At 56.1% G+C, this 11,235-nt stretch overlaps 2 protein-coding genes across 2 annotated transcripts in view; both read right to left on the minus strand.

Moving 5' to 3' along the window:
• PTPN6 (protein tyrosine phosphatase, non-receptor type 6) overlaps positions 1 to 8,971 on the minus strand; it is a 15,091-nt gene extending 6,120 nt beyond the window's left edge. The window contains 7 exon segments of the mRNA XM_015559952.1: positions 46 to 142; positions 274 to 387; positions 493 to 609; positions 752 to 941; positions 3,395 to 3,589; positions 3,810 to 3,932; positions 8,627 to 8,971. Coding sequence (XP_015415438.1) covers positions 46 to 142; positions 274 to 387; positions 493 to 609; positions 752 to 941; positions 3,395 to 3,589; positions 3,810 to 3,932; positions 8,627 to 8,640 — 850 coding nt within the window. The 5' untranslated portion in view covers positions 8,641 to 8,971.
• Positions 8,972 to 9,334: 363 nt separating this feature from the next.
• Positions 9,335 to 11,235, minus strand: part of LOC102756264 (chromosome unknown open reading frame, human C12orf57) — a 20,011-nt gene continuing 18,110 nt past the window's right edge. The window contains exons 2-3 of the mRNA XM_006757551.2: positions 10,536 to 11,026; positions 9,335 to 9,566 (exon numbers count right to left, since the gene is read on the minus strand). Coding sequence (XP_006757614.2) covers positions 9,415 to 9,566; positions 10,536 to 11,026 — 643 coding nt within the window. The 3' untranslated portion in view covers positions 9,335 to 9,414. The remainder of the gene's footprint in view (positions 9,567 to 10,535; positions 11,027 to 11,235) is intronic.

The raw sequence follows: 11,235 nt of genomic DNA on the forward strand, positions 1-11,235 counted from the left end.
ATGGGGCCCATGGGGGGAGGGGAGGGAGGCCATGGGGATGCTCACATGGGAGAATGTTCTTATAACGGTTCTTGCTCTTGTTTTCTGGCCGCTGCCCTTCCAGCCGCTGGTGCAGGTTCTTCACCTCCTGCTTCTGCAGACTCTGAGGGGCGAGAAGGGGCAATGGAGTGCCAGCCCCCAGAGGGGCGTCCATGGCGGGAGACAGCCTGGGGCAGGTCAGTATCAGGTATGGAGAGCGGGAGTGGGGTCACCCTCATGGTCCCCATCATGCACCTCAAACTCCTCCCAGAATCCAGCCTTGGCTGTGTTCTCCGAGTCCTGCTTCTTGTTCAGTTCCAAGACCCGGTTCTCGATGTCGGCCGCATTCACCCGCGTGGCGTAGTATGGCTAGGGTGGGCGCGGGCGAGAAGTCAGTGACTTCCTGATCTCAGAGGCTCGGAGGCCGCAGGACTGCACAGGGCGGGGAAGGACGCAGCCAGGCCCACGCCTCACCTGCCGCAGGTAGACAAAGGCGCCCGAGGCCTCCTCAATCCCCGTCTTCTTGAAATGCTCCACCAGGTCCGTGAGGCTGTCGAAGGTCTCTGAACCACCCACCGTGTAGCGTCCACCCTGAGGCATACCAAGTCAGGCCAGCCCGCAGGGCCCAAGTCTCCCTCTCTCCCTCTACCCCCAGCCTTGGCCGGAAGCCTGGCTGACTCTCCCCACCGCCCACGCCCCAGCAAGGGGCTCCCCCACTGCCAGGCTGCCTTACCTCGCACATGATCTTGATATGGGTGACTCTGAGCGGGGAGCCTGGGCCAGCTTTGGGCTGGTCGTTGAGCACGGACAGCACAAAATCTCCTGGCTGGCTGAGACTCTCACGCACAAGAAACGTCCAGGGCTCACCCTTGGCCTGCAGCAGTGTCTCCGCCTGCCCCCCAGACATGTGGCCATGGTACCACCTAGAAAGGGCAGCATCGGGGAAGATGAGTCTGGGGCCAAGGGGCAGTCACTGAGAGGTTCACAGGGAGGGACAGGAAACAGTACCTGTGGTGGGACAGGCACTATGCTAGATGCTTCCAATCCCACCACCATATTTAGGTCTGTTACTCACAAAACACAAAGAGGCAGGTACCATGCCCATTTTACAGATGAGGACACTGAGGTTGCCCATTGCACACTGGCCCAAGGCCCTTGCTGATGACAAGCAAACCTCAGGAGTGCTCATCAGGTCCACCTCTGGAAATTTAATACAAAGGCAGAAAGGCAGGCCCTGTCCAGGATATTTGGAGGGAGAAACCAGGAAGGGTCTCCGTGAAAGACGGGGCTAGGCTAGGGAAAGGGGACGGTGACCAAGAGGAAAGCAGCCAAAGGTCAAACCACAGAGAGCCATGGAGATGGGAGAGACGGAAGTCACCAGGGAGGCCTGATGGAAAGAACTCCTCCGGGGAGGCAGGGAATATAGACAACCAGCAGGGGAGAGTGGTTTAGGGGGCTCTGGGGTGCCCAGGATGATGCCATTGAAGAGGAGGCTGGGGTTCCGAGGGGCTCAAAGGGGCTCAAAGGGGCAGAAAGCAGAACTAGGACCTTTCCCCGAAGCACACCCCCTTCCCAGGAGGAAACTGTAGCCCCACAATGCCCAGCCCCACAGGAAACCACGTGATGGAAAAAACACAAAACTCCTTCTGGGGAGAGAGTGAGAAGTGAGGTTGTGAGGTTTCCTCAGCCCAGGGACCTCGGGAGGGGGGGACATTTTCCAACCGCAAAAATGGGGGGTGGGGAAGAGGGCATCTCACTCCAGCCCAGAGAGACCACAGCTCAAAGACCTTCAGAGTCTCCTGGCCTATGCAGGAGCCCTCTGGCCACCCCATCCTGCTACTCAGGGACAGGCCAGAGCCCCAGGGCAATGAGGAGGGGTCCGGCCCTCTTCCCCCAGGCCCCAGGATGAGGAAGTGTCCATGCAAATGTCAGGCTGACCACAGGCACAGAGCTAGCCATCAAGGGGACGAATGCAAATTCCTGTGGAGGGGGAGGGGCAGCAGCAGTGGCTGCAGGGACACAGAGGTCTGGAGAAAGAGCCTCCCACACACACTTCCAAGGTCAGGGGTGAGCCCAGAGTGTCCAGGCGTAGGTAACCAAAAGGGCCTCTTAGAGTCAGCTTCCTGGTCTTGACCAGCCTCAGCCCCAGCTCTGTTCTCCTCCTGTTTCTCCCAAGTGATGCGAACCCAGGCCTCAGCGTCTTCCCCAAGGGGTCTGCTCAGACCCTCCTTCCCTCTCCCAGCTCAGTCCCCAACCTGCTGCTTCTCTATGGTCTGGCAACCCCATTCCCCAACTGCAAGAGCCTGGCTGAGGGCAAGGGCCGAAAGAGGACATGAGTTCAGCGAGTCTGGGTGACAGATCCTCAGGCATGTTAGCGATGGGACCTAGGGAAAGGGTAGGAAAGGACGAGGTCACCAATGCTGAGGCTTCTCTCCTAGAAGGCATGGCTTCAAAGGAAGTGATCAGTGGCTTCATGTGGACTGGAGAGAGTCATGGTGGGGCTTGGGGCCTTCACCTCACCTCATCCACTTCTAAGTCTTAATCAATGACTTGAACAAAAATACGGATGCAAGGTGGGAGGCATGCATCTCAGAAGCACTGAAAACGGACAGAATCAAGGTTCAGAATCATGTCAACAATCGATACACAAATACAGTACAAGGGCACGTTGGCTTGGCCACAGGAGTATGGGGGAAAAAACACCCTAGAATTTTGCAGCTGCCCTTCGCCTTAACAGGAGCTGTCATTGAGATGTAGCTGCTAGAATGAACCACCTGTGATGCTGAGTGTTCAGGTGCCCCCAGCTCCCACCCAAGCTTTGGGGGGACCACCTGGAGGGTGGCCAGGCCCGCTCTGCGGCCGCAGCGTTGGAGCCAAAGGGATGGAAGGGAAATGGCTTGAGTATTACCCTGTGCCCAGTCCTGGGCCCTGACACACGTGACTAGATCACACAGGGATGCCCTATCAGCCCCAAGAGGCAGACCCATTCCCGCTGGTCTGCTGAGGCAAGGCGTTAAGTGATCTCATAGACACTTATCCCTGCTCCTTCCCCACCTCGCACTGTATTAACCTGTCCAGAAGGAGGGAATAGTTACAGGAAGTCAGATCAGTTCCACAGAAGGAAGAGGAGCTTTCTAACAACAAAGCTAGCCACAAGGATTGGACTCTGTCACCAGCGCGGCCTGGGTTGCCAGTCGACAGGGACCCTGAAGGGTGAGGTGACCTCTCGCTTCCTCAGGGGTAGATGGAAAGAGGTGGGAGGTTCCACTGAGACACAGCCCTAGGGTCACACGGAAGACAGAGGGCCACAGAGCCCTGGTAGGGCGCCGGGAAAGGGAAGGCACTGCCAGTGAGGGGCGAAAGCAAAGCCCCTCACCTCTCACTGGTCGGGTCAGAGCAGTTAAGCGGGTACTTGAGGTGGATGATGGTGCCGTCGCGGTCCTGCAGGACGCCGTGCTGCTGCGTGTAGTACTCCACCAGCTCCGTCAGCGTCGCAAACTTCTCCCCCCCATACAGGTCGTAGAAATCCCCCGAGTTCTGGATCCGAATATGGGTCACCTGGTCCCCTACCCTGCAGGACACCAGGCGGTGAGGCCAGTGGGTGCAGGAAGAGAGGAGGGGACGGGTGGGGGATGGGCTGAGGTCCTAAGAAGGGGATACACACAGGATGGGGTGGACACAGATAGGGACAGGGACATGCTGGGCGGGGGCTGGGGAATGGGCACTACCGTGAGGGAACCAGGAATGAACTGCCAAAATCCCGGTCCTGGGTGGAGCTGAGGGTCACCTACCTGACAGAGAGGGAGAAGTCGCCCTGGTTCTTGCGACTCGGCCGAGCCAGGAAACTCCCATGGACACCGCGGCCCTTGAGCAGGGTCTCTGCATCCAGCCCACTGAGGTCTCGGTGAAACCACCTGGGAGGCCCAGGAGGGCGGTGAGGAGAGGCCACACGGGGCTCCGGGGCGCCCGTGCCTCCTGCCTACCGTGGGTCCCAGGCCCTTACCTCACCATCCTGGGGGCTCCCCAAAAGGAAGCGGGTGCAGGGAACGAGGTAGTGCCGGGGAGTCCGGGCAAGCGGAGACCGCTAGGGCTAAGCCTCAAACGCGGCCCTCAGCACCCAGGCCGCCTCACCACCCTGCAGTCCTGGTTCTGGGGCTGCCACTCCAATGGCCCAGGGCTGCCGACAGGGCGGGGACAGGAAGGGGCGAGGCCCCCTTGGGGGAACTCACTGTACTTCTCATTTTAGCAGAGACGGTGGCAGTGGGGGTGGGGTTAGGGCCCACTTTCCACATGTCTGCCATCAAAGGCCTTCGGAGCATGGCATTCCACAAATAAGGACACATGTACACCTTGAACCCTCCGGGAGAAGATCATGCTCCATACATGTGAACCCCCACAGTCACACACCATCTCTTCCTCCTCCCAGCTGCTTCCACACTGCCTTCCCTGTTCCAAGCTAATAATAATGGTCACGGTGATCGCTGCATGTAATGGAGTCATGCCGTGTGCCGGACATTGTGCTATAAGATCCTTTACAACCCTCGCCTGATTTACTCCTCACAATAGCCCTATGAAGCAGGGACTGTCCCACTTTACAGACAAGGGACCCGAGGCTCAGGGAGTGTGGGGAAGTTGTAGTGGGAAGGGGCGGGTCCCCAACAGCCAAGACCTGTAGATGCTTCTGAAGGAGGCTGCCCTCGCCTTCCCAGCATTCACATCTGCAGGGGTGCCCCTGGGGCAGAGAAGTGGATAGATGACCCCTGTGAAACTGGCACCTTTTCTATTTCTTGCCCCCAGGCCTTTGCGCCTACCCTGCCCTAACCATGTAGTTGGAGCCCAGGAACAGAATGAGGACAGGGAGGGAGTTGGAGTCAAGGAGGCAGGTGGGGACGGAGTTGACAGGCCCCTTTGGTCCAACCACCCTATGTCTGAGCCATAGCTTCTTGCCGAGCAGGTCTGGTCTCAATCAGTCAGAGCTCAGGACCCTGACCGAGGCCTGTCTGGGGCCCCGGTCCCTGCCCTGCCACGGCTGATAGTCTCAGGGCTGGTTGACCTTGAGAGGCCCTGAACACTACAAGGGCATGATGCTCTCAGTGTGTAATTCCACACAAACCACCCAACCAACGTGAGAGGAAAGCAGCCCAACAAAGCACAGACAAGAAACTCAGATTGGTGGCTTCCCCTGGGGGGAGTCTGGGCGGCTGGAGAGATGGTGACTCCTCCCTTATACCTTTAAGAAAGTTGTGGCATGGGCATGTATTACCTTTATAAAAATAAGCTGACTGGGCCCTCGCCGGTTTGGCTCACTGATAGAGCGTCAGCCTGCGGACTGAAAGGTCCCAGGTTCGAGTCCAGTCAAGGGCATGTACCTTGGTTGCAGGCACATCCCCAGTAGGAGGTGTGCAGGAGGCAGCTGATCAATGCTTCTCTCTCATCGATTTTTCTAACTCTCTATCCCTCCCCTTTCTCTCTGTAAAAAATCAATAAAATATATTTTAAAAAATATATAAATACATAAACTGACTTGGAGGTAGCAATTTCCAGGAAAGCTCTGGGCTGCTTGATCTAGGTGGTATACACATGGGTGCGTGCTGATGTTCACCAGGCTTACATATATGCACATTATGTGTGCCAACCTCAATAAAAAATAAGGAAAAAAATAACAAAGTCTTAAAGCCCAACAAAAGTCTGTTTTTCTATGATGACTACTATATCACTTTTTAAAACATCAAACATCAATTCCCCCTTCCCCCCCCCCTTCCCCCTCCCCAAAAAAGGGCTTTTTCCCACCTCTTTCAGGTACCCTGGGGAACTTGCTTGGCCTGGTTACTGCGTGGTCTGATGCTGACTACCCCTTCAGTCTTTTTTAAAAAATGTTTTAAATTGTTTTTTTTTTTAGGAAAGAGACAGGAAGGGAGAGAGAGAAAGAGAAACACTGATTTGTCATTCCACTTACGCATTCATTGGTTGCTTGTTGAATGTGCCCTGACTGGAAATCAAACCCACAATCTTGGCTTATGGGATGACGCCCTAACCAACTGAGCTGCCCAGCCGGGTTCCCCTCCAGTCTTGGACAGCCACTCTGAATGACCGTGAACTCCCTCCCACAGCAAGGGCCGAAGGGCGGCTGCACAGCCCGCTCCACCACAGGGGCCCACCACCAGTCTTGCTCACCTCCAAATGTTCAAAGCTTAGCACAATGCCTCGCACAGAGCATGTGTCCCATAAACAAGCTCATCAAAACCTATGCAAGGACATGGTCACAAGTCTAGCTCCTGGTCCTACACATATACCCCTCCCTTGTCACATACACACACAGACACACACACACAATCACCCACCCAGTCCCACTACATGCACCTCATCGCCATGTCCATCGACACACATCCCTGGTTTGGTACAAATACCCACCTGGACACTTTATCCTGACCCCACGCAAAGTTCCAGGTCCCTGCTGAGCACTGAACACCCACTGCACCCCAGACCAGCCCTCTCTCCTTCTGGGTGGGAAGAAACTAGCTAGGCACCCAGGAGCGCCTGACCCTTGGGAGAGGAAGGACTTTTTCTGGAAGGTGTCAAGCCAGAAGACAGACACGACGATAAGATGTACAGTCTCTGTTGACCCTTTAACAGGGACATGAAGAACCACCGCCTTCCTTACCTTGTATAAGCGCTCCAGTATCCTCAGAGCACTCGCACAGACCCAGTCCCACCTGGGCCTCATGCATCCCTCTGATGTAGAGATTATTTCCCTCACTTTTTTAAGGAAGGAGAACGGGCTGAAGGAGGCCGAGAGTTACAAAATAAGTGCCTAGCGCTTCAGAAGAGAAAAGTATTCACTTGGGAAACAGAGAGATAAAGGTAGAGATAGAGATCGGTGGTGAAGTAGAAAGATAAGGGGTCTACAATAGCCAAGTGAAATGCCTAGGAAATTCCTGAGCTTCCCCATTCCTCAGCACCTGGAAAAGAGAGATAGAAACATCAAGGATGAGAGAGAATCATTGATCGGCTGCCTCCTGCACGCCCCACACTGGGGATGGAGCCTGCAACCCAGGCATGTGCCCTGACCATAATTTTACTGTGACCTCCTGGTTCATAGGTCGACGCTCAACCACTGAGCCATGCCGGCCAGGCCATCATTGATGTTTCCATTTCTCTCTCCCTTCTTCTCTGAAATCAATTAAAAAAATATATTTTTTAAAAAGCTGATACGCAGTAGGGTTTTAGTGCCAGCAGCTCTTACATTACAAATTAACCCACATGCCAACCCTATTTATTAGGTCTTATTAGCTCAATTTTAGAATAAAAAAAAAAAACAGGCTTAGAGACGTTAAGTAACTGGCACAAGGTCACAAGCACATGAGTGGGAAGGTGGACAGACCAAGGTTATTTGACACCAGAGCTTGTCCTTCCCCACACAATGGCCACACTGCTGCAGCAGACCTCAGTGGAGGTAGGGTATTGGGGGGAGGGTGCTGGCATGGCCCTAGGGGGACGCAGGATCCGCTGGAGCAGGGCTGCGTGTGAGTGGAGCGGGCTGCCTGCTGCAAAGCTGCTCTGAGAGGCTGGGCCTGTTGCAGAGCCTTACGAGGCCCGGCTGAGGATCCGGGGAAGGAACCTGCACCGGGAGAGGCCTTTCCAACCGGCTGGTGAGAAGATGATCACGGTGGGAGCATGGATGGGATTGTCCAGAAGACAGTCAGTGGGGCTGACAGTGACAACCGTGTGCCCTGGGGAAGGCAGCACCAATGAAAAGAGCGGGGCGACCAACCTACCAACTCATCAACACTCCAAGCAGGTCCTCACTATGTAGATGGTCACCAACTCCAACAGGCCTGCCGGGCCCTGCTTTCCTCCCCACCCATTTACCTGCTTCAGGCACTGTCCCTGTGTCATTGCCCCCACAGCAAGGCCCCTCCCTCACCATTCCCTCTGCCCAGGGGCTCTGACTCACTCGTCCCCTCCTCAGGAAAACCCCCCTGGACCCCTCCAGCCAGTGAGGGCGCCGGCAGCCCAGTCACCTGCGAGCACATGAAGCTGTTTCTTTTCCCTTCTGAGAATCAGAAAATATCCTATTAATAGGGTTCTTCGTGTAGTCTGTCGCCTCCCACTGAAGTGAAGCTCTATGAGGGCAGGGACCGTATCTGCCCTGTCCGCTAGTTATAGCCAGAACCTTCAAAAGTGCTCACCATGTAACTGTGTATGAATGATACAGGGGAGGGGAAGTGAAGAGGAACTGAAAGAAAGTGGAACGAAGACAAGCTTTCTCAGGTCTGTCTTTCAGACACGTTATGTTTCAGGTGATGTGGGCTACCCGGGGGACAGGCCTAACTAAGCAAACAGCAAAAGCAGGCGAACGGAGGATGGACAGAGAAATGCAATGGTGACACGTGTCAGGGAACAGTGTCAGAGAAGGGGGTGAGTCCCCCCAGAAGCATGAATAAGCCTGGAGCTCCTCAAAACTCGAGGGTAGAGACAGGATGCAGACCCAGGGCAGGGAGCAGTGACAGATCGCACTCCCGGTCACACACGTGTCAGAAGTGAGTGTGAACCTTGCTCCTCCCTCCAAACAGGAGACTGTAGCGCCCAGGTGGAGCAGGGGACTTACCCACGGGACAGCATCTCCCCAGAGGATGGGGGAGTCACAGGCAGAGAGCCAGAGGGGCGGGGCGGGCTGAGCCCAAGGCGCAGCAGTGCGGTGGCCCAGACCTGGTGGAGAAGAATGCTCTGAACGCAGCCGCTTCCTCCTCGATGCTGTCCACCAGGCCAAGGGGACGGCAGGAACAAGCCCCTGCACTAAGGATCCCCAGCAACGGGGCAGGTGAGGTGGGGCTGGCCTCAGACCACCCACAGCAGCCTGCTTTTCCCTCCAGCCCTACTCCTCCGGTCAGGTCGAGAGTCCAGGGCGTGCCTGCCTGCCGGTCCAGGGCCTCCTTCCACGGGGAGGGGAGGAGCCACCTGGAGCTCCACCTGGAATGCAAGCTGACAGGGCCGCAGGAGGGCGGGTGGGGGCAAGGACCAGGAAGTAACACCGGCCTAGTGAACACCAGCCAATGAGGGAACTTTCTGGTTCGCAGCCACCAAGGGGCCGCAGGGAAAGCCCAGGAAGCCCCATTCCTCACCAGAGGTACTACCTGTGCAGGCTCACCTGCTCAGGGTGTTGAAGGGCCGGCCCACCCTCTGACCCTGCCTTGGAGCAGGGTTGGGCCCAGCAAGAGCATAGGAAGATCTGGACAGGGACATGAGCAACTGAAATGGCAGAGGGAATCCGGGGCCAGGAGGGGGGCTTGTCAGGTCACAAAAGAATGACGCTGAGAAGAAATCACAGGCATGTTTATTATCCACCGGGACACGGAGATCTTCCCTTCCCAGGCAATGTCACGGCGAGGCCAACTCTCAGGAGGCGGCTACGCTGCCACCTGAAGCAGGCCCGTGGGGTGGCAGTGTCATAGGCGGCAGGAACAGTGCCTTCAGCTTGCCCGACAGGCTGGCAATCTCAGGATCCTGGGCTTCGTAAGACTTGACCAAGCGGGCAAACTTCAGGACACCTGCAAGGGGGGGTGGGGTCTGAGGTCAACCCACACCCCCAGGGAATGGAGGTGCTCAAGACGAGGACAGAGGGTAGCCTGAGCATGAGTCACTCGGCAGGTAGCTGTCTGCAAAACAAGGCACATGAAAGGCCTCTGCCCTGGGGGTCTGGATCAACCACTTTCTCGGCTACTGGGAGCACAACCAGATGGGATGCAGGGAATGGAAATATCCCAAGGCAGCGAGCGTGCTTCTCCCTATCGAGTGAACACTTTTAGCAATTTAGTCACAGGAATCCAAAGTATGAACACCCAGGAAAGACCCCATATCTATAACCACAACACAGGGGGGCCAGGGGGTGACCGGCCTAAATCAGTCAACACCCTGGGGAATACCATGATCTCATTAAAGAAACTGAACTTCCAGCCCTCAAGCAGAGAGCAGCCCAAACACCTTGGAGGGACTGCAGAAGCTGCTATTACGCAGATGAAAAGCTTTCAAAACGGGATTCAGGTCCGGCTCTGCGGTGACGACCCTCCGGCACTTAGTTTACTACAAGAGTATGTTTCCTCATCTTAAAATGGAATAATAGTATAACTGATGGTAACTACAAAATGCACTGAGGACTTCACCTGGCGCATTTCAGAGTAGCTCCTAGGACCTAGGCATTCAGGGCCAATACTATTAGACGGATTGTGGCTGCCTCCGTGTGGCGAGAAGGGAGACGACAGTCAGGACAACGAACCCAGCGCGTTTCTCCCCAACTCCACCCCATCCCGGCCGACCCACCTTCCCCGTCGCAGCTGAAGCCATAGGCCTCTGAGGACTTCACCTGGCGCATTTCAGAGTAGCTCCTAGGACCTAGGCATTCAGGGCCAATACTATTAGACGGATTGTGGCTGCCTCCGTGTGGCGAGAAGGGAGACGACAGTCAGGACAACGAACCCAGCGCGTTTCTCCCCAACTCCACCCCATCCCGGCCGACCCACCTTCCCCGTCGCAGCTGAAGCCATAGGCCTTGATGACCTGACCTATGTCCCGAGCCTCGTCCATGCGCACGGCGTTCTCGGGGGCCGCGAACGCCTGGATCACCTCGGCCAGGACCACCTTGGCCTGTTCGGCGCTCAGGGCCGCAGCCTGGGCCGAGGCGGACGCCATAGCGCCACGGGAGCAGCACGGACGGCAGGACCTAGGAAATGCCGGGAAGAGGGGGAGGCCGCCGACCGGTTCCCCGGGGTACTGGGGGCGGGGGGAGAGCCAGCCACAGCCGGAAGTTCCTCGGGCGCCCCCCAGAGTACCCCACGGAACCCCGAGGAACTGGGAACACTCGGGGGCGTGACGCTCTAACGAGCAGGTAGAAGAACGCCCGCCCGGGCCCCGAGTGGTTCTATTGTTGCCATGAACTCGCGGTTTGGGGAGGGCCTTCCGGGACGAGCCGGAAGACCTGCTGGACAAATTCAAAAAGAGCTGTAAGCACTTCACTTGATTTTTAGATTCACTTGCTGATAGATGTGTATTTGTTGTTCATAATTTGTATCTTTACCTTTTCTTCTTCTTCCTCTTCTTAAAGGATACCTTTCAGCATTTCATATAATGCTGGGTTGGTGGTGATGATCTCCTTTAGCTTTTTCTTATCTGTGAAGCTCTTTATCTGACTTTCTATTCTGCATGATAGCATTGCTGGATAAA

This window comes from Myotis davidii, unplaced genomic scaffold (genome assembly GCF_000327345.1).
Source record: "Myotis davidii unplaced genomic scaffold, ASM32734v1 scaffold13, whole genome shotgun sequence".
Classification (NCBI taxonomy): Eukaryota; Metazoa; Chordata; class Mammalia; order Chiroptera; family Vespertilionidae; genus Myotis; species Myotis davidii.